This window comes from Lissotriton helveticus, chromosome 7 (assembly GCF_964261635.1).
Source record: "Lissotriton helveticus chromosome 7, aLisHel1.1, whole genome shotgun sequence".
NCBI classification, from domain to species: domain Eukaryota; kingdom Metazoa; phylum Chordata; class Amphibia; order Caudata; family Salamandridae; genus Lissotriton; species Lissotriton helveticus.
In genome coordinates, this window is record NC_136068.1 from 1,029,212,913 (window position 1) to 1,029,233,663 (window position 20,751).

Sequence of the window (20,751 nt, forward strand, 5' to 3'; positions counted from 1 at the left end):
CCCGGTGCGGGTTGGGAAACTGCTGTTCTGGTTGTGGTCTCCACAGGACACAGCAAGTGAGCTGGTCCCAGGGGATGGGGTCCCGGGGGCCATTAATGGCTCAGGGAGGGAGACTGCCCTCCCTTTTCACTGAGTAACGACCTTTGGGGGTGAGTTCCACAGGACCTTTTAAAGGCCTACTTAGTGGGGCTGCGCGCCCCCCTCCCCATAAAATATACTTTGGGCCCCAGGGGATGGAGTCCCCAGGGCGTACACAGCTTGGGGAGGTCGGGCAGTGTGCCCCGGTTTCCTGATTAATTAAATTGGGCCAGTGGGAGATGTGATCCCTGGGTCGAAAGTGATTCTGGGAGGGTGGCCTTGGCCCACCCTCCCCTAAAAAAATGAACATTCGGGCCCATGGGGGTGGGGTCCCCGGGGCCAAAAATGGCCAGCGAGAGAGGCTGCCTGGCCCTCCTCACGTCAAAAAATACTTTAGGCCCTGGGGGATTGGGTGCCAGGGCCGAAAATCATGCGGGGGAGGCACACGCCCCTCTCTCCAAAATAACATTTTTATGTCCCCCTGGGCCCTGGCCTACCCCAGAGGGTAATATAAAGAAGCGCGGGATCACAGATTTTTTTCTTTTCTTAAATTTTGCGTGTATTCACAGACCACCCCCACCTCACGAATTCTCAGCTAATTTATTTTAAAAACTTGGCCCCAGGAAGGGCTCCTCTGGAACTCTACCACCAGGCTAATTTCTAACCTGCCTCCTAATATCCTTCTTTTGGTTTCCATTCTTTTTAGGACTTGCTACTGACTCCCGACTCTTAAAATGGCTGCCACCACTTCCTGGTTCAGGTGGTGGCAGCTAACCAGATCTCTGTCTGAGATCTGTCAGCTCTGAGTATCTTCTGTGGCTTAATGTATACAACTTTTTTAACCTTAATGTCTCCAAAATGACCTAATGGGTTTACACCAAAAGGCAAAAAGCACTGTTTCTGGCCCAAGGTCTAGCGTTCTGCCAAATTTGGTGAATCCCTTCAGCGGTTTGCACTGTGGCTGTGTCTAAAGTTCCTATGGAAAAATTAATGGGGAAAACTCATTTTGGGACTCCTGTCCCTTTTTCTCTGCCCCTAAATGACCGATCACCCCGAAACTTTCCATGTGCAAGGTATGCAAGAAGTAGCATTTTATTGGAAAGTTTCTTGGAGAGAGTTATTAGCAACACAAAAAATTTATTTCCTATGGAAACAGGATCACATTCCTAACTATAACTCTCCAGTGGCGACCGCCACTGGATTATGTATTTGTATTAAAAAGGTAGCTGAAAACAAATGCGTGGTTTCCTTCATGAGGGGTTTATGAACCAGACTTTATTTGATGCAAAGGTGGTATTGTTGAAGCAAATTAGTGAAGTGCCTGACTGCACAGTGAAAGCAGGTTAATATAGGTAATATTGCCTCATAATTCTGTTAGCAAGACTAAAATACTGCAGCTCGTGCTTTTTTTTTTATTTTGTTTACCACCAACCTAATGTATTCCACCATTGTACTAATTTGTTTTAGTTGATCTAGTTGCACCTATCCACCTGAAAACTATGATTGGTAAAGCAAATGCGAATGCTTAACTTATCCTTTGTGAGGTAGAACCATCTATTAGTTGTAATGAAAGTGCATGCTGACGCAGTGGGCTGGAGAGTTGAGGATTGACTGCCATGAAGTAACCTGGGCTTTTGGATGGTTGATGATGTCTGATGAGTTCTTTAGAGCACAGGCGAGCTGCTGAGAGTTGTTGGTTAGCAGTGGTGCTGTGAGGACATTTAAGGGCCAGAACAGAGGGTGGGAGGGCTAAATTATGTGTTCATGAGGGCATTGTGATTGGTTAATGGATAGTATTGGAGGTCATAGTGGTTCTGGGACCAAGTAGGGTGGGGTTGACGGTCAGTTCTGGGGGTCTGTGATGGCCAACTAAGGGTCTGTTCTACCAGCTAAACAACTCTTTGGCCACTTGATGGTACCACAGGATAACTTATGTTGGCTAGAGGACAGTGTAAGGGTGATGGTTGAAAGGTAGAGACTCAATGGAAGTGAGAACCGAAAGAGAGGGTCCCAGCACTAGCAGTCTGTGACTGAAGGACTTAATAAGGGTATCTGTAACCTTCCTTCCTACATCCACTGGTAGCAGCAGGAGGATTACCCACAAGGCTTTACCCTTGCTTATTGCCATGCATTGTAGGACCAAGCAGCAGATGACCGCTAGTCCTCCTCCCCGGCTACCCCCATCCATCCCTGCTCTCTGGCTTGCCTTTCTTTTACAGATACTACACATGTATTGTCTGTTATCAGGCCAGCCCTCCCCACTTTGGCCATTTTCAAGATGGCAGAAGTCTTTACCCATACTAGACTTGGTCTCTGAGGGTTGTATCTATGTGTGGGGAGTGTATGATGGTAATCCTGGTGTCCTCCACATAAAACCCAGTTTGAGGCAGTCACTGTACCCTTATTAAGCCCAGATGCTGAGATCTGGTGGAATAAAGCTGAGTTTTCCAGCAACCAGTCAAGGAATACAGAAGTATTGTCTTGCATCCTGTTCTCATCCTTTGAAGTGTGCTCCTACCGTTCTGTGTAAAATACCAGCAGACTTGTCCTGCAGGATTTAACATTCAAGCGGGATTTGACTCTGTATACATACATATTCTGTCGGGTTCAGATGGGCCATCTCTTCCTATTCAGGTTAGTCTGTTTGCTCCTGGAAGGCATTACAAACCTATTCACACCCATTCAAATGTTAAGTACTGGGTGGCAGAAGTGGGAAAGTACATGCAAATGGGTGCCAGAAGCCTTAGACAGGGAAAAGATAACTTTCTAAAAATACCTGTTCATTAATATTCATCAAAAAACTGACCACCATTGTTTTGGGTTTTTGAGGACTATTAAAAATTATGTAATTATTTTTCTAGCTGTTTCCCAACCCAAATTAGCATTACTAAATGTAATAATATAGCCCTGTGTTTTCCTATGGAACGGTCAGCCTTTCTACAGTAAAAATAAAGTATGTAGCTTGTTTCACTAGAACATGTTAACATTAAATTCCTGCATGCCCTACTTTTAAATACCATGCACCTTGTCTTATGGACAATAAGCTGTACATAGGGAGGACTTATGAATGTTTCAAAGGAATATTTTGACCTGTCAAAAGGGGTGATTTTGATGGGCTGAAATTTCAGTTTAAAACTGCAACAGCTAAGCTACAAATGGTAGTCCTGCAGTCATGTTTGCACTACTATTGTAGTGGGTGGCACAATGGATCCCTCAGTCCACTAGTACATTTAATTTACGGGCCCTTAACCCCTTCCACGCTCATGACGAGCTGGGCTCGTCATGAAGTAGCCTCCTCGCACGCTCATGACGAGCCCAGCTCGTCATGATGTGTGGGATTTCCGATTTCTCAGCATAGCAGGGAAATATGCCGAGCATCCAAGAGGTTAATACACTTTGTACCATAGCCTAGGGACTTATAGCTAAGTTAAATATGGCAATTAGAGGTATGTTAACTTGACCATGTTGAATGGGGGAGTGCAAACACGTTATCTCTGGTTAGAAGGTGTAACATGCATATAGTGCTACAGCCGGCAAAAAAATAGGGTCCAGTTAAAGGTGAAAAATCCGGGATGGCCCTGCAGAAAAGGCAAACTTGTTACATGAACTAGTTGCCGAAGAACATTTTGAATAGGCCCAAATGTGTTTATCACCGGTTCATCAATACTCTTCAAAGAGCATCATCTCCAGAGGATGTATGCACCTAATGTAGGTTTATGTCTCTGATCAGCTGTTTTGAGATTGCTTATGAACCTATGCATCCCACCACTTCAAAATCAATATCTTCACTGATCTCTCGTGAAACAGCCTAAGGGCTCCTTGATAGAATTGTTTTGAGTCTGCTGTCTGAAGACCTCTAAACCAACACTCTTGCACTGAATGTTTCTCACGCTGCCTTCTTTTTCAGTCAGGTCAAGATGACAAAGCTTCAAGGACTCAATTTTTGGAACAAAACCCTGAATGGTGCTCACTATGTGGTGGCGCCCATGGTTGACCAGAGTGAATTGCCCTGGAGGATGCTGAGCCGGCGCCATGGCGCACAGTTGTGCTACACTCCTATGCTGCATGCACAGGTGTTTGTGAGAGACATCAACTACCGCCGTGAGAACCTGTATTGTGAAGTGTGTCCTGAGGATCGCCCCTTGATTGTCCAGGTAGTGACCTCCCCTATCTCGTTTTCTAGGTTCTTTCTGTCTCCACCACCTGGTAGGTTTCACCAGACCCCTCCCTTACTAGTGTAGGAGATCTGCTCTTTCAATTTCAACTTCCTCAGTGTATCTGATAAGAGCAAGGATTATCTCTTGAAGCCAATTCTTGGTGTGAGATTGTCAACCAGTCACAGCCTCTGACGTGTGCTTCACCCTTCCTCAAGCCAGTCTGTGAAAAATGCTGTACTTTGTATTGATTACTGCCCACTTGTTGTCTAACATCAACTTCGGCCTTCACATGCAATACCTAATGGGCAACGGGAGACACTTTACCAGATAGCTGTACAGGGGTATACGAACACACGCTGCAACTTCATTACAGGTGCTTAGAGATAAATGGAGCGGAGACATAGGCTGGGAGTTGACAGATAAGGAGTGGGGGGTGATATTAGAATACCCAAAGAAGATATCTTGTAATCCTAAGTTCAAGTTTCTACTGTCCATGATAGTACATAGAGCTTACCAGACCCCCAGGAAGCTGCACAGAATGTTTCCAGACACGGTAGACACATGTCCCAGATGCCACGCTATGCATGGACATGCTGCATATGTTGTGGGCTTGCCCATGGTTGATACACTTCTGGACAACAGTACCCAAAATACTATGTGAAATAGCCCCTTTGGTGGGAGTAGATACTCTCAAATATAGTATATTAGGAGTAAGCCCTAAATGCAAGAAAAGAGGAACATAGAATAGGTTTGCTAATTTGGCACGGATACTGGCCAAACGGTCAGTCACAATGCGATGGAAAGCTGCTAAGGCACTGACAGTACAGGGATGGCATGACGAGGGAGTTAGACGGGGTAGAGCCCAAAGTATGGAGATTAAACAGGAAGAAAATAGGGGATTGAGGAAATTTCATATCTCGCTGGAATGGAATGCAATGCTGGAGGGGTTTATTGCCACAGAACTCCCTATACAACAGGATGTGTAAATCAAAACACTGAATAACGTATCTAGAGATGCAGATTGGAAATGGCCCGGATCCCGCACTAGGACAATTGGATGGTGCAGGACCAAGAATCTTACACATGAGTTAATGTGCCACACAGAAAGGATATGCTGACTGACTATCCTCTGTAATAGATGGAATGAGTCTGAGGGTCGGTATAAGGGGGGGGTGGGACTCAGTTGTTTTGTTAATAGTTTAGGGTGGGGTTGGGTTGTTTCTCAATATGGCAACTGCAGTACATTAACATTCAGATATCATCATTGCTTTTATTGAAAATATAATGTAATTAATGCATACTTGATACTATGTGTACTCTGTACTGATACATGAAACAGTTAAATGTACCCTCTACTGGTAATGTATATGCCTTCGACAATGGCCTTTGTTGCATTATGAAAAACCATTAAAATGTGTTTAAAAAAATATTTAGGCCTTCACTGCTCACAAAACTAACCCCTTGCTTTTTTTCAGTTTTGTGCCAATGACCCAGAGGTGTTTGTTCAGGCTGCCCTCTTAGCTCAGGATTACTGTGATGCTATTGATTTGAATCTGGGCTGTCCACAAATGATCGCTAAGAGAGGTAAGTAGCAGGTCATGGTAAAAACATGCTTGGACTACATTGTCATGGGGAGCGTGTGTGGCGGATGGGCTGGGTATTTGTCTGAGTGAGCAAGTTAGACCTAAATGTTATGTCATGGTGCTGGATTGCACCAGTCTAATGAGATTGGGGGCATGTGCTGTGGTGAGAGGCATGCTGTCCTGTCAGCCTTTTATCGCATTTATCTCTGGAATGACTGCTAACCAGTCTCTGAGCTGCCATGAAATAGGGTTTCTAGGGACTTCCAAGAATTCTACAAATCATTTTAAATCCCAGGAATTAAAGGGCTCTTGTGGGCTGAATTTTACACTGAAATAAAGGATTCACACCTAGTCGCAGAAGGAAATGTATGAGGAAACCCCAATAACAGAATGTGTGCACACAATTACTGACTGACTTAGAAGGAGGCTTAATCATTATAATTATTTTGTGCTACTGGGCTCGGTTTTGATCTTGGCTGAGAAACTCCGTTATAGTCAAGGAAGACATTATTAGGAAAAGGACCTGGCCATATTTTCTATTTCATGGTGTGGTGAAAGGGATAGACCACAGAGGAGGCCCGAGGCATCTTCACATAAGATTCTCTGCTGAGCTTATATATGCACGCTCTACTAGGCTGGCCTCTTACCAGGGAACCTTTCATTAAAGCTTCTTCAATAAGCTTTTAGGTTATTGTGCGTTCATGACTCTAAATGAGCAGTGCTCCAGGAAGTAGGTACTAGGGTACTTGAGTTGGCATTCCGTCTTTTTTGGGTCTTGGTTGTAGTGCCACCAGAGTGAATTGAGATGAAATGTTTAGGAAGAAAGTGGAGGACAATCGTTTTTAAGTGATTTAGACATGTGAGGCGTTTTAAAGTGTTTTAGAGATGTGAGGCAGAAGGACGATGCAAACTGACAGTGGGCAATTGATATGTAAACATATTGGAATAGGGTCTGCAATTGATTCTTTCCTTCAGGCACCAGACAAGTTTGTTAATGCTTAGCATAAGGGTAGTTTGATTAAAACAGATCAGCATGTATGTAACTACATCAACATAAAATGACAAAATAAGAAAAAGAGGGTTTGAAAAATTCTTCAGAGCTTGCTATGTGTAATATGTTCTCTTTTCATGACTGTTAGTAGATTGCACAAAAGTGATTCTCACAATGCATTTTTTGGTGCTATTTTCTTTCAGGGCACTACGGGTCATTCTTGCAGGAGGAGTGGGATCTCCTGGAGAGAATGAGTGAGTGTTGCACGGTTTCCCTGCCCTCCGGCATCGCTGTCTGCACGATTGCCTGATCCTCATGCCTCATGGACTCCTCCCGTTTCTCTCCTAGTTCGGCTGGCCGACGAGAAGCTGTCAGTCCCCATCACTTGCAAGATCCGTGTCTTCCCAGAAATAAAGAAGACGGTGAAATATGCCCAATTGCTGGAAAAGGCGGGGTGTCAGGTAAGGGGACTGCATTGCTTGCTGCTGGATAATTGAAATGGACTTCCTATAGCTAGGTAAGGAGGTTGCTCTTCGTTCGGCTCTTTAATGGGGCAGTAATGCTTGTTGCATGATAAAGAAGTTGCATAGTCTTCCTGTGAATAATGAGGCTGCATGCTTTGCTACACTCATTACTATTGGGCAAGAAGCTTCACCCTTCCCTCCTGATCTGCAGATTGCAGTTCCCGCTTTTGGGCAAGGACTCCATCACTGCTGGTTACAATGTCTGCAGTCATAGCAGCATTGCAAGCAGGCTTTGTTTTAAGGAGCTCCACTGGGGCTGCTGGGTTATGAACGAACTTCTGCTTGTGGGCGACGGTCTATTTTCTGTTATGGAATAATGAGGACACTGCTTACTCATGATTCCTCTAAATCTACTTTACTTGCATCCCACTACGTTGTTGTCTTCAAGCCCCTTTACTGTTTTTTTGAGCCACCGTGTTTTTTGCGGTTTTGTCTCTGTTGCCTGCGGTGTGCGTACAGTGGTGAAGCCTGTGTGCTCCCCCTCTGTCTTGGTGGCAAGTATTCATAAGGCAGATGAGATTATGGCTTCACCTATTCTGGATTGTAAGTGTGTGTGGATTGGAGGACCGTGTGCTGCACGTAGAGGAAGGGGTCCGAGTTTTAAAGAGTCTGTTTTGCCTCTTAGTTGCTGACAGTTCATGGACGGACCAAGGAACAGAAAGGACCCTTGACTGGAGTGGCATCTTGGGAACACATAAAGGCTGTCCGGTAAGTAAGCCTCAGAGAATCACACAGATTAACCTACAGGCGTACACATTAGCAGGTCTTCATACAGATCCGAATGCATTCAAACATGGAGACCGACTCCTCGCCGTACATTCATTCGTACTCTGTGGAACCTATTTGAAAATACATACTTTGTAATACATGCTTGCCCTTTTGTTAATACCTGCGAGGCTTGGAAGCACATTCGCAGACACTTAAACAGGCATGCATACACATTTGCTGACACTGCTTGTATGTGCTAATTTCCTTACTGACTGACACTAGCGCAGGCAATCGTTCAGACTTGCTACATTACAATCCCTCCCACCATTTGCTTTACTCTTAGGAATTTGCAATGAAGCCAACTCTCCCTCTTCCAAAGGCGTGTCTCCAGTACGTTTTAAAAAAACAACAAAAACGAAGAATGTGTGTGCAGTAACGCCACAATTGGAGCCTTTTCCACTTAAGAATGCTTAACTTTTCACACCCGGTCCTGCCAGTTGCCTCGTGTCTTGATATATTGTTTAGTGTATCTGGACCCGCTGGTGTCAGAAAACTTGTGTAATGGCTCCTGCTTTCTTCCATAACTTTGTAGATGTGTGTTTTTGTTTTCTTTGTTGGCGCCATTGTTCTGCATCGTAGGATCGTCATTGGTAGTCATGAATTCCAGAATGACCCCCCCCCACTGTCTACCTGTAATCCGAAAGACTTTATATTACATCTTTGTCCATAAATTCATAGATGGGCTGCTCATTTCCAAATAATGAGCATCATTCTTCAGGGGCCTATCGTAAACAAGAATTTTCTAAAAATGTAGGCTATCAAACTCCAAAAACCTTATCTCTGGACTAAGTTGCAGAATATACTGTTCAGAAAGCTGAAATGTCTGTGTACTACAAAGAAAAAAGTGCAGCTTGATAAGCTTGCATTGATGAAGCCTCAGAAATAGCCTTGTGTCTCCAGTAGTCTCCTCTACCTATGATGCTTTGTACTCGTAGTTGCTTCACAATGTCTCCAAGAATATGACCTTTTCAGCTTGATGTGACCTCCTTATCACCTGTCTACCGAATGAACCTATTTTTATTATATTTTACAGAATGTATTCTTTCAAAGCCTTCATTCTGTGAGACATGTCCGGTCTGGGGCAGGAAAAATGCAGCCACTGCCCCACACCAAATGTATGTGGTGTGTCTTACCTCTTCACATTCTGTGAAGGAATGTGTGAATTTCTAAGAAAATGACAAAAACAACATTAAAAGGGTGGAAAGGCATCAAGGCTGAAAGGCACATTGGAGGACATGATGATTAGGGCGGAGTAGAGTAAGAAGAGAGAGGCGAAAAGACTTCTAGCTATGCAACCTTGACGGATAAGGATCGAGCGCTCCAGAAAGGCTCTTGCAGAGATGAGGAGAGGAGCTTGATTACTAATAGTAGCAGACATCAGCACCCGCTCTTCTCAATAACTCTCCTGGTCGATGTCAAAGATCACAACATGGTTGTCGAAGGCTTCTACCGTTAAAAGTTGGATCAGTGCCAACGGTCATGTATCAACAACAGAACAGATCTTCAAAGTCATCTGCCTCAAGGTACTCCTTATGACTGCATCTCATTCACTTTCAGTATACAAGTCAATAAATCATCAGACTATGGCGATATATTTGCTGTTTAAATGGCCCCACCCAGCGACTACACCTTCACTGGTGGTGTCAAGGCCCAGTGTAATTCAGATGGTTTTCCCGTTCATGTAATCAATGCACTCTGTGTCCCCACTTCACTGTCCGAGGCTGGACTTGCATCACACTTCTTGACGTTACTAAGATCGAAGCTGAGGTTCTTGATGTTTCTGTAACTCCAGCTCTAAGAAAGCCTGAGCCTCGCTCCCAAAGAGATTGAAATAGGATTGGGACCTCCTTTTTTGTCATCCTAGTGGCAGACCCATTTCAATTTCTATTCTGACATCTTAACATGACTTTACAGCCAAGAATGGCCTCTAGCCAAACACCCATGTCTCCTGTCAGTAAGCTGCCTGTGCTAACTCGAATCCCATTAGAAGAAACATTACCTCATGTTTCAGCTTCATCGGGGAACCCAACACTCCAAGCATTCCAGAGCTACACTAGAGGTGCAGGTCTCCCTCAAGGTCCCACACCTATGGTGATGACTCACTTTAGGACAAATATCAACACCTGCAACCTCATCCTGAGGGCTTCAACAAGACTTGCACTGCCTTAGAAATATTATCCACTGCAACAACACATGTAGTTTTAATGTTGGATCTAAAACCAGACTCTAATTGCCACATCAGTGAGACACCAGCATATATCAGCCCCAGAGAAGACTGCGCCACTGGAAAGGGAGAGCAAGTACTTCTGGAAGAAAGATGTGAGGGGCCGCGGCTAACACTGTGAAGGACTCCAGTCAGATAACTGTCCTGATATGTATTGCAAAAACAGCAGCAGTGGAAAGATACAACCAGCACTGAAACCTGCCTCAAAATGTGGTCAGTACATTATTTTGTGTGCTACAACAGACAGTGCTCCTGCTGCAAAGAAGTGCACTTAAGTGTATTCCCATGAGCAATGACATCCAAAACCTCTAACCACTGCCTGGAGCTCAACACAGTTTGGGCTAGTAAAGTCACAATTTTAATGTGGTCAAGAAAAAAACATATTGTTAGCAACAATGTTTTGTTAAGTATGGCCAGAAAAGTTTTACCAACTCAGCTATAGTTTAGTAGTGTCAGTATATCACACATTAACAGTACATATGTAATCAAGAAGATACAGTACAAAAATACATACGTCCTTAGCACAATACAGAAAATTGTCAAGATACAGCCACAAAGTGCATTTATGTCCAAGCACAGCCAGCACGTGTTTTGTCTTTGACTAAGACTTTCTCAGGGCTGTAAAAGCAAGAGAATACATGCATTTTGTCACAGATGCTTATTTGCAGATTGGTAATCACCTCTGGATGCATTCATGGGAAACATGCCATGCACCTCAAAATGTGGTAACCTGTATTCGTAGCTACACTGATGAAAAGATATTGAACACGTTGTGCGACAGGCTGGTTCTACCCTGGCCACCAGAATGTGCTACGAGCCACAAATTGAGTGAAAAAGAAATAAATAGGGCAAATTGCCCATCACAGTGAACATTTAGTACCATATCTACACGCCATTATAACAAAAAATGCTCGAACATAAACAAGACAAAGACCAGTGTTCTTTATCCTAAGATAAAGAAAAATGAAAAAAGAAAAAGAGACGTCTTAAAAAAATAGTGAAAAGACAAATGTGCCACTGCTGAATCAGAAGCAAACATTTTTCCTCATTGTTATGTTATGTTATGTTATACTTTTTTGTAGACCCCACGTACACCAGATTGGTTTCATGGCACTACTCTGGCGATGTTGGTCTGAGATGTTACTCGTATGCTTGTCCAATTAGCCATGTTTTTAGGAGTCTACGAAAACTCATGAGGTCTGTTCAGAATCTAATTTCTAGAGGCGGGGAGTTCCAGTATCTGGGGCCTACTATGAAGAACCTTGTTCCACCAAAACATTTCAGTTTAAAGAGATTTGTAGTCCGGAGATGCATATGGGCAGATCGCAGGTTGCGGGTCGGAATGTATCTTTCAATCAGATTGTTGATGAATTTAGGGGTTTTACCATTCAGGGACTTAAAGATCATACATCTCACCTTGAAAGCGCATCTCTGGGTTATGGGGAGCCAGTGTAGCTTCCTCAGAAGAGGAGTGACATGTTGACGCCTGTTTTCCTGAAGAATCAGTCTGTCTGCCTGGTTCTCTACTAGTTGAAGAGGTGGGTGAGATAAGCAGGAATGCCAAAGTATAGAGAGTTGGCGTAGTCTGTATGGGATATCACCATAGCAAGAACTGCCTGTATTTTTGCTTCCTGTGTAAGGAATCTGCTAATTTTCTTTATTTTTCTTAGTTGGAAAAAGCATGTTGAAATTACGGATCCTATTTGTGTTTCCATTGTAAGATCATTATTAATTATGACTCCCAGAGTTTTGGCAGATATGGAAGGAGTAGGGGGCTGTCCCAGCTCCTTAGGCCAGAACTGGGAACTCCAGGAGTTTAAGGATCCTCCCATAAGACTCACGTCCGTCTTATCTGGATTTAACTTCAGATGGTTGCTGTTCATCCAGTCACGGATGAACATCATCGTAGTCTGGAATTCATGGACAGATGTAGGAGAGTTATTGATAGAGAACACTAGTTGGAAGCCCCCCGCATAGTTAAAAGTGTGAACTTTCCTTTCTTTCAGGGCGTGGATCAGAGGGAGAAGGTATAAGTTGAACAGATGAGGGGAAAGTGAGGATCCCTGGGGAACGCCACATGTAGTTCTTATCTTGGGAGTGGTGAATTGGTCTAGGCGGACCGCCTGAAATCGGTTTGTTAAAAAGGAGCTAATCCATTCAAGGGCTGAGCCATGAATTCCTGCATCCTTGACACGGTCGACCAGGATATTATGGTCGACCTTGTCAAATGCCGAAAGGTCCCGCAACACCAAGGCTTGCGGAGAGCCCCTGTCGGCCATATCCCGGAGGGTGTCCAATACTGTCAGTATAACTGACTCTGTGGAGTGAGCTGGGCGGAATCCTGCTTGGTGTGTGTCCAGATAATTGAACTGCTCCAGGAAAGCAGATAGACTTTTGGCCACAAGGGCTTCCAGTAGTTTGGCCAGGTAAGGTAGCAATGAGATAGGTTGGTAGTTGGTTAGGATTTTAAGGTCCGCTCCTGGCTTCTTTAGGAGGGGGATGACAGAAGCCTCCTTAAAGATGTCCGGTACATAGCCCTGGGACAGTGACTCGTTTAACAGGGACATTGTTGGACTCTGGCAAGCAGTAAAGGCTTCCCTCAGGATCCAAGGGAGGCAGCAATTCCTAGGAGAGCCAGATTTTACTTTTGTCATGTTACATTCACCTCAGACTTCAATCTGTCTCGCAACGTTTTCCGATTTGTGCCGTTGGATTATGTGTGAAAGACATTAGACCAAGGAGGCTGCGTCTCTCTCATGATACCTGACTAAGTGAGCTGGGTTTTTTAAGCAGCAATGAGAGCTGTAAAAGTGTAATCACTGAACATGTTATATGCTCCTTGCGTTAATGCCCTTGTGTCCCCCTGTCCACTCCATCAACTTTTTCCTCTTAGATTCTCCCTCTGCCACATCCATTTTCGATAAATAATGTGCGTCAAGCCACTCTGAATAAAGGGGAGGCATATCACCCACCCATTTTCTACAGATTTCCCTTCTCGCTAGCACAGTGAGATAGAAAAGTATCTTTCTCCTATCACCACTCAACTCCTCCGGCCCCTGTACTATGCCAAAGATAACCCAAGTGAGGCGTACCTTAATATCCACCCCCACAATGCTCAAAACAATCTTACCCACTTCTTCTCAAAACTTCGGGATTTCTGGACATTCTGTGAACATATAGATGTCAGTCAGCTTTTCTAACCCGCTTTTGGCTACACCCCATTTACCCCCATCTTCAAGATTCTGTATGGCGACAAGTAGGCTCTATGAAGGGAAAAAATGATATCTTCTTAAAAAAGTGGCTTAACAATAGTAAATAAAGTGTGCTTTGATACTTGCCACATGTTTTGTAACTACGCTCTTGGCAGGCATCATCCCCAGAGTTCCTCTGCCAGCTTGAAGTACCCGTCTGTAGTCTCTAACGGTTCCCAGTAGCAGATTGTTACTTCCTTCTTCCCTGGGCTTTTTCCAGACAGTTGTTTCTCCAAATGGCTCATAGATCCCATATCAAATTGCAAACTCTGCGCCCAGCCTCTCAGCTGTAAGTACTTGAATCTTGAGCGATTTCCCCCCCATCTTCTTGCTTAGCTCAACCCAGGGGAGTAGCGTGCCAGCCCAGGAGAGGTTAACCCAGGATTGTGTGCCTGTCGCCTTTATTGGTAGCGCCGTACACTGGAGTACCCGGGGAATCCCAGATGGGAACCAAGTTGCTGTAATACTTCGCTTTCATTACACGTCTGATACAAGACCACATCCTGGCCATTGCTTTCAGCACTTCCAGTCTCGCCTTTTTGAAGAACTTCACATCTCTGAATGTAAAGAAGAAATGCATTGCCGCCCCTTTAACTCCTTTTAGCATGGCTTTAAACAGGGACCATATTTCTAAGCAGTTGGGTGTATTGAACAGCATCCTAGCATTCTTCAACTAAAAGACCCAAGCATAGCATTACTTGTCTGGCAGGGATAAACCCCCTTTTCCCCTCCTATGCAACTTTCTCCGTGAGATCCTCTGCTCCTTAAATGCCCAAATAAAGGAATTTATTTCCTACTGTATTTTCTCTAATAAATCTTTCTTGAGATCTAAAGTGATTGTATTAAAGAAAAACAACATTTAGGAATAATCCCTATCTTCACTAAATTGGTTCTTCCAAAGATCGTCAGAGGCAGATGAACCCACCCCTTTATCAAACTGGTTGTTTCTGCCAGTGTGTTCCCAAGGTTTACATCCAGAATTTTGTTGATATCCCGCATAATCTATAACCCCAAATATTTAATCTCATTCTTAATTAAGGGCTAATCCCTCTTCTGATTCCAAACCATAAACTCGGTTTTCTGAGCATTAACAGAGTAGCCTGAGCCCTTTGCTGATATCTGCAAAATCACTGGAAAGTATGTGGATAAGTCAGATTTAAAAATCATAAGATTAATAAAACATTGTTGCAAGCAATAGGTTTTTACTTGACCACATTAAAGTTGTGTCTTTACTAGCCCAAACTGTGTTGTGCTCTAGACATTGATTGGCGTTGTCCTGATAAGGTTTTTCAGATATGAGTGAAGTTGGTTAAATTGAGGATGAGACCCAAAGGTGGTAGGGTTTGAGGAGAAATGGGTTCTTTGAAATGCAATATCAATCTAAAGAGCATAGTTATTTACCATGGAGAGTTAAGTCACCTCGCTGTCCTATTAACAGCAAGCCCAGAGATTCCTTTACTAGAGAAAACCATAAAAGGCCAAATCAACACCATTGGGAACATTTCATACATCATACTCTTCTGGAAGGCAGCAGTGATCTCCTCCTCTCTGTTCACCACTTCAGTTACGAGCGCGGCATCTCATTATCTGTAAGATTGGGATTGGGAGATAATTACAGACAAGTAGGTGCTGAATATTATGATTCATGGATACTCGCTAAGTTTCAGGGCAAAACCACTACCCTTCCTCCAAAAACATTTATTTTTACATCTTGAGGAAATAAATGTGCATTGCTGAAACGTGCAGTCGATGGAGCTCCATCCTCACAAAAGAGGATAAAGTTTACTCCTGATACTTAAAAGAATCATACAATTTCAGACCATTTGTCGACCTGCGCTTCATCAACAAATGGATCTGTAATGACGTTTCACAGGCTTTTATGTATGCATGGAATGGATTTACTGGGCTCTTCCTTCAACATAATAGCAAAACATCACAGGAAGTGTATGAGATTTATAGTCGGAAATTCAAATTTTCAATTCACAGTTCTGCCATTTGGACACATCTGTCTCATGCAAATTCTCCAAATGCAGTACTGCTGTGGTGCCTTATCTACCAAGCCAAGGGATGCTCTCCAATCCTTATGTAGACGATCGGCTACTGTGAACCTACCGTCCATTGAGGCTTCAGAAGGGCAAGAAGTTAGCGACACATTTTAGGCCTTCACAACAATAGATAGAAATCGGTGTCAGTACCTACTCAATGCCTATCGTATCTAGGAGTGACAATAGACACAGTAGATGGAAACGTGAAGGAGTGTTTGTAATCAATAAAAGACCAGGATCACCATATGATGAAAAATACAAAACCAGTGGTTCGGCGGATCTCCTTCCTTCTCAGTTCCATAGCTTCCTGCAAATCCATTGTCCTGAGTTCAATCACTTGAGACCCTGCAGCAGTGACTAAAGGATAAATGCTTACGAAGAAACAACCGCCAAGGGGACAAAGTGTAGTTAACGCTTCGAGAGAAGCAATTCCTTACATGGTGCAAAAGAGGGGATCTGCAAGAAGGTTCATTTCAACAAGAAACCCTACCTGAAATGATTGTCACAGATGCCTCGTACAGGATTGAGAGGTCATCTAGGACAGCTGTCTATTCAGTAGTATCCCTCTGATAAATTAAAGAGGGCTCCTGCATATCAACTATCTGGTGGACAATAAAATGACCGTGAACAAACAGAGAAGCACAAGATTAAGACCACTATTGCTGGAAGCAAAGAATATCCCACTGTGCGCAGTAGTCTGAGTTCTTGTATCTGGGCAGTTCATATTCCAGGCGTCTACTCAACGGGCAGACTTCCAAAGCCACGCACACAAAGAGAACCTCAATGAGCTCTGGAGAAACGAAGTATTGAAAGAGTGGGTAACTCCATTACCATACCTCTTTTCAATAACTCAAAGCAATAAATGCATAGACTTTGTCAGGATCGAAATTCAGTCGGCAGTACCCCTATGATAAGGACATTACTGGACACCTTATCTCCGATCACACTGATTCCAAATGTAGCTTTGACAATTCGCAGATGTCAAGCATCAATGATGCCAGAAGTGCAAAGTCGCTGAAACAGTGATGGGACCCACATCTATTGCATATGTTTGAGGCCAAACAAGAAGTTACCATGGACACCAAAACTACTGACCAGACTACAAAGGAAAGTTCAGCATCCAAACATGACATCACCGAATTTGGTAGCACATCTCATGAAATCACACAATATGGCCATCTAATCTGCCATCCGCATGTATGGACTTTCTTAGACCAAGCGACTATTATCTAGGACCTGCTATGCACTAATATGGAAAAGATGTTTACATAAAATCTGCCCAGAACGATGGTATACATGTTGGAGATGCAAGGACTCACCATGGAACCTGGTTCCCATTCTCTGGGAATGCCCAGACTGACACACTTCTGGGAAGAGATCCTATCGGAAGTCGAAACCCATTTTGACACTCAACTCCCCAGATTTCCCCCTACTATATAGTGGGAAGGTTATCGGGTTTGGGAGACCTAGGTCTCCCCAACCCGATAACCTTCCCACTCCAATCTAAGAGAGGCAGATATGTTACATTGGCTTTGAGGGCGGTGCACCAATCAACACTGGCTTTATGGGGTCCTGGCTACCTCGTATTTGGGATTTGCTGGGGATGGAGAGGCTGGCATCAACACTTAAATCTGAAGGGACACATTTAGAGATACTTGGCGCCCTTTTATAAAGCTTCTCTCGCAAGAATTCACCGAGCTCACATGTCGCACATACCTCAGCCTGCTACGCTTGACAGAGCCACCACCACACCCAAATTAACTTGACCACATGGCCTAAAGGCTGCTATTCTAGGACGCACTTCTAATAACAAGGCACCGTGGGGGGAGGGGCAATGGGGTGGGGAAAGAAATGGGGAAATTTAAAGTTATAATTTGCATAACTTCTGAGAATGTCCGAATGTTGACGCCAGTCCAGCAGAGGATTGATTATATTACCATTCTTTTCCAGCAACAATGAAACAAATGTAAACATAAAATGGGAAAGATTCTGCATATGCTGCCAGAAAAATTGGAATAACTGTTACTTGCCAAGAGGAAGTTGCCATCCCATATCTCTCAAAGTTGGCATCCAAACTGCTCTTTTAACATACTAAATTGCACCTAGCTGCAAATACAGTTTACAGAGAATCTCCAAACCTGACACCATTAAAGAGTCCTATGGTCAAAGACTTAGAATATCAGAAGAAAGTGCTTCTTGCAATTGGAACACCATTTCCTCCATGGAAATAAAATCTGGTTTGGTCAAAACTCGTGGCTGCACTTTTTTTTACAATCCCTTTATTGATTTCTGAACACACAGACAAGACATTAAACATCAGACCAATGTTGTCTTTTACAAATCCCGCCCCTCACTCAAGTCTGGTGTACATAAATAATGCCAATCAGATCCTGCATACACACCTATGCTACCAATCCCATATGCCAAACGGATGCCAAAGTAGCCCGTTTCGTCCTGTCCCTACAATTACCCTTGGTCCATGCGCTGTTTCCAGGGACGCCATACATTTTCAAATTTGCGTAGGGGCTCAGCTGGACTCGTGCTGTTTAATCTCCATTTTGTTACCTTTTTGGGTATCTCTGGTCCCCAACAACAGATTATGTCACACCTAGCCACCACCAGCAACACATTTAAAAACAGTGGTGCATATTTAGCCAGAGATTGTGATCCCTAGCCCCCCCTTTTAAAATTCCCACCCAAATTCCCAGTGTTAGGATGGGTGGAGTAAGGGTAAAGCATGTCCTTGTCCTTTTGACAATATTTTACAGTTCGAATCCCAGTCTTTACACCGGTATGGACATTTCCACAGCATATATATTAGAGTATTCCACTGTTTGCAGCTTCTAAGGCACCATTCATTGCCCACTTTATCCATGGCCCATAGTTGAGATATGGTATAATACACTGTAATAGCTTTAGTTGTATCAATTGGAAACCTGCCTGTATAGCCACCACCCTAGGTTAGCTAACTGCTTCTCCCCAGGCTTCATCCTGGTGTTTCCCAAGTCTTGTTCCCACATGTCTCTGATTGCTGTTATCAACAAGAGGCTGCTGTTGAGCAGTGTGGCTTAGATCTGTGAAGCATTGCTAGAGATGAGTACTGGGGACTCTCATGCACAAACATTTTGTCTTCTCCGCTAACTCACCCAATACGCCCATATGTTTCTTTAGTATGTTTCATTTGCATGTGCTGAAGGAATATGCTATCAAATTGTGCTTGAAGCTCCCGAAAGAGGATTATGTCCCCATTTCTTCATACATCCCCCCCACCCCCAACTTGGATATGCCCAACAGGCCCCACTTCTTGTTGCCGTCTTTATTCCGCAAGTCTTTCAGTGCCTCAGATTCCCATACTGGTGATTCCTGTGTCATTCCCCCAACACTCCCCCCAGCAACCCCTTTAACCCCTGCCCACCAGTAGTAGCTGTCTCCTTTCTCCAGATTCACACTACAGACTGTTGGGTAGGACAATGAGAGTGTCCTGGCATTACCAGATAGGCATCAGAGGTAGCCGTCCGGGGTCATAGCATGCCTGTCTCCCAATGTGACTGGGCCTTGTTGGGTTCCATATACCTAGTCGTTGACCATTGATAGTATGGATGCCCAATAATGGAGCTTTACATCGTGGTTGGTCCCCACCCCAGAGAAGCTCCCTCGTCCATGAGTCTACTTCCTAGAAGAACCGGCCAGGTACCTTAAAAGGGGCATTTTGCTGAACGTACAAAGATTTGGATTGATGTATCATTTTAAATGCAGGCGCCCTCCCTACCAGCAGTAGGCAGCCTTTTGCAATGTTTGGCTTTATTTTTATAGTTCTCCAGTACCCGTCCAAGGTTTCTGCTGTAACACCTATTCCGGTGAGTTGTCACAAAAACCCCCAGGTATGTAAACCCAGTGGGTTCCCATTTCAGTGGGCATTCCCTCCCTTTACTCTGTTGTCATTTCGTCACTGGGTTGATGTATTGCAATTTTTTTTCTTCTTTAAAAGAAATCTTTTTTTAAATTGGTTATTTGGTATAATTAAGGACATTTTTCACCATCCACCTTACAGTAAGTATACAGATGACTCATTGATAATTGTTATAAACATATTCCTAACTCCTCCCACCCCCTCGTGCAGCCCAAGCATGGTTATAAACAAAATCTAAGTGAAAACGTATATGCGACATAGTCAGTACTTTGCATTTGACATGTTTCACAACCTTACACTTTTACTTCTGAATGAGATGGAATAGCCCTTAGCAATCATTGAAGTCAATATATATATATATATTCACTGAAAAAACCATAGGTTATAGACCATATATAGTTAGGAATTAGCATTTAAAAAACCTTATTTTACTCACACAAAACCATTGAAATTCCATATATAGTTAGTTGCACTAACTATATATCGCGCACCCGCAATCCACTGCTGATCATGTCACATATTACATCATTCATGACATGGTCAGTGACATCACTGATGACATCACTGATGACATCTCAAATGACATCACTGATGACATCACTGATGACAACATCCAGTGACTGTATTTTTCTGTAAAGTTAAAATATGTCTTGAGTGGATGTATAAGTGTCTGGATGAAGGATTTAGTAGGTGCATGACTGACTGTATGAGTGAGTGATTAAATGTGTCTCACTGAATGCATGGGTTAGTGACTAAACTGTCTTAATTTGTGCATCATTATGTCTGTTGTTCTGTAAACTGCTGCATGTGTTGATCATTAGCTATACGAGAGGCTATATGTGTTATTAATTGGTTGCCCAAGTATTTCTATGGGAGATTGAGTTTGTGTGGGGGTGGCTGGAAGGTGTGAGACTCTATGCATAGATGTGTGAGCAGTTTATTCACTAGGTGTATGAGTTCAAGAGTGCATGTGGAAACAGCTACATGGGCAGTTGACTGTGTGCATGAGTGTATTGATGAGTGAATGGATATCTCAATGCTACATGTCATAGTAAGTACATATGTAAAACACAGTACATGTGAGAGTTGGCATATATAAGTAACTGTGCATGAGAGCCACTGAATGAGTGAGTGGTTGTATCGATCATTGTGAACTTGTATCAGGGATTGTATAAGAGAGTAAATATGTGTTAGTATATGTTTCAATAAGTAAGGTGTGT

At 43.5% G+C, this 20,751-nt stretch overlaps 1 protein-coding gene across 3 annotated transcripts in view; it reads left to right on the top strand.

The window, feature by feature from the left end:
- The window catches only part of DUS1L (dihydrouridine synthase 1 like), a 266,802-nt gene that overhangs the window by 21,087 nt on the left and 224,964 nt on the right, over positions 1-20,751 (top strand). For 2 of the 3 annotated variants that reach the window (XM_078653767.1, XM_078653766.1), the window contains exons 2-6: positions 3,986-4,232; positions 5,711-5,819; positions 7,013-7,063; positions 7,158-7,270; positions 7,959-8,041. In XM_078653767.1, coding sequence (XP_078509893.1) covers positions 3,996-4,232; positions 5,711-5,819; positions 7,013-7,063; positions 7,158-7,270; positions 7,959-8,041 — 593 coding nt within the window. In that variant the 5' untranslated portion in view covers positions 3,986-3,995. The remainder of the gene's footprint in view (positions 1-3,985; positions 4,233-5,710; positions 5,820-7,012; positions 7,064-7,157; positions 7,271-7,958; positions 8,042-20,751) is intronic. The other variant, XM_078653768.1, reaches the window with a different exon arrangement.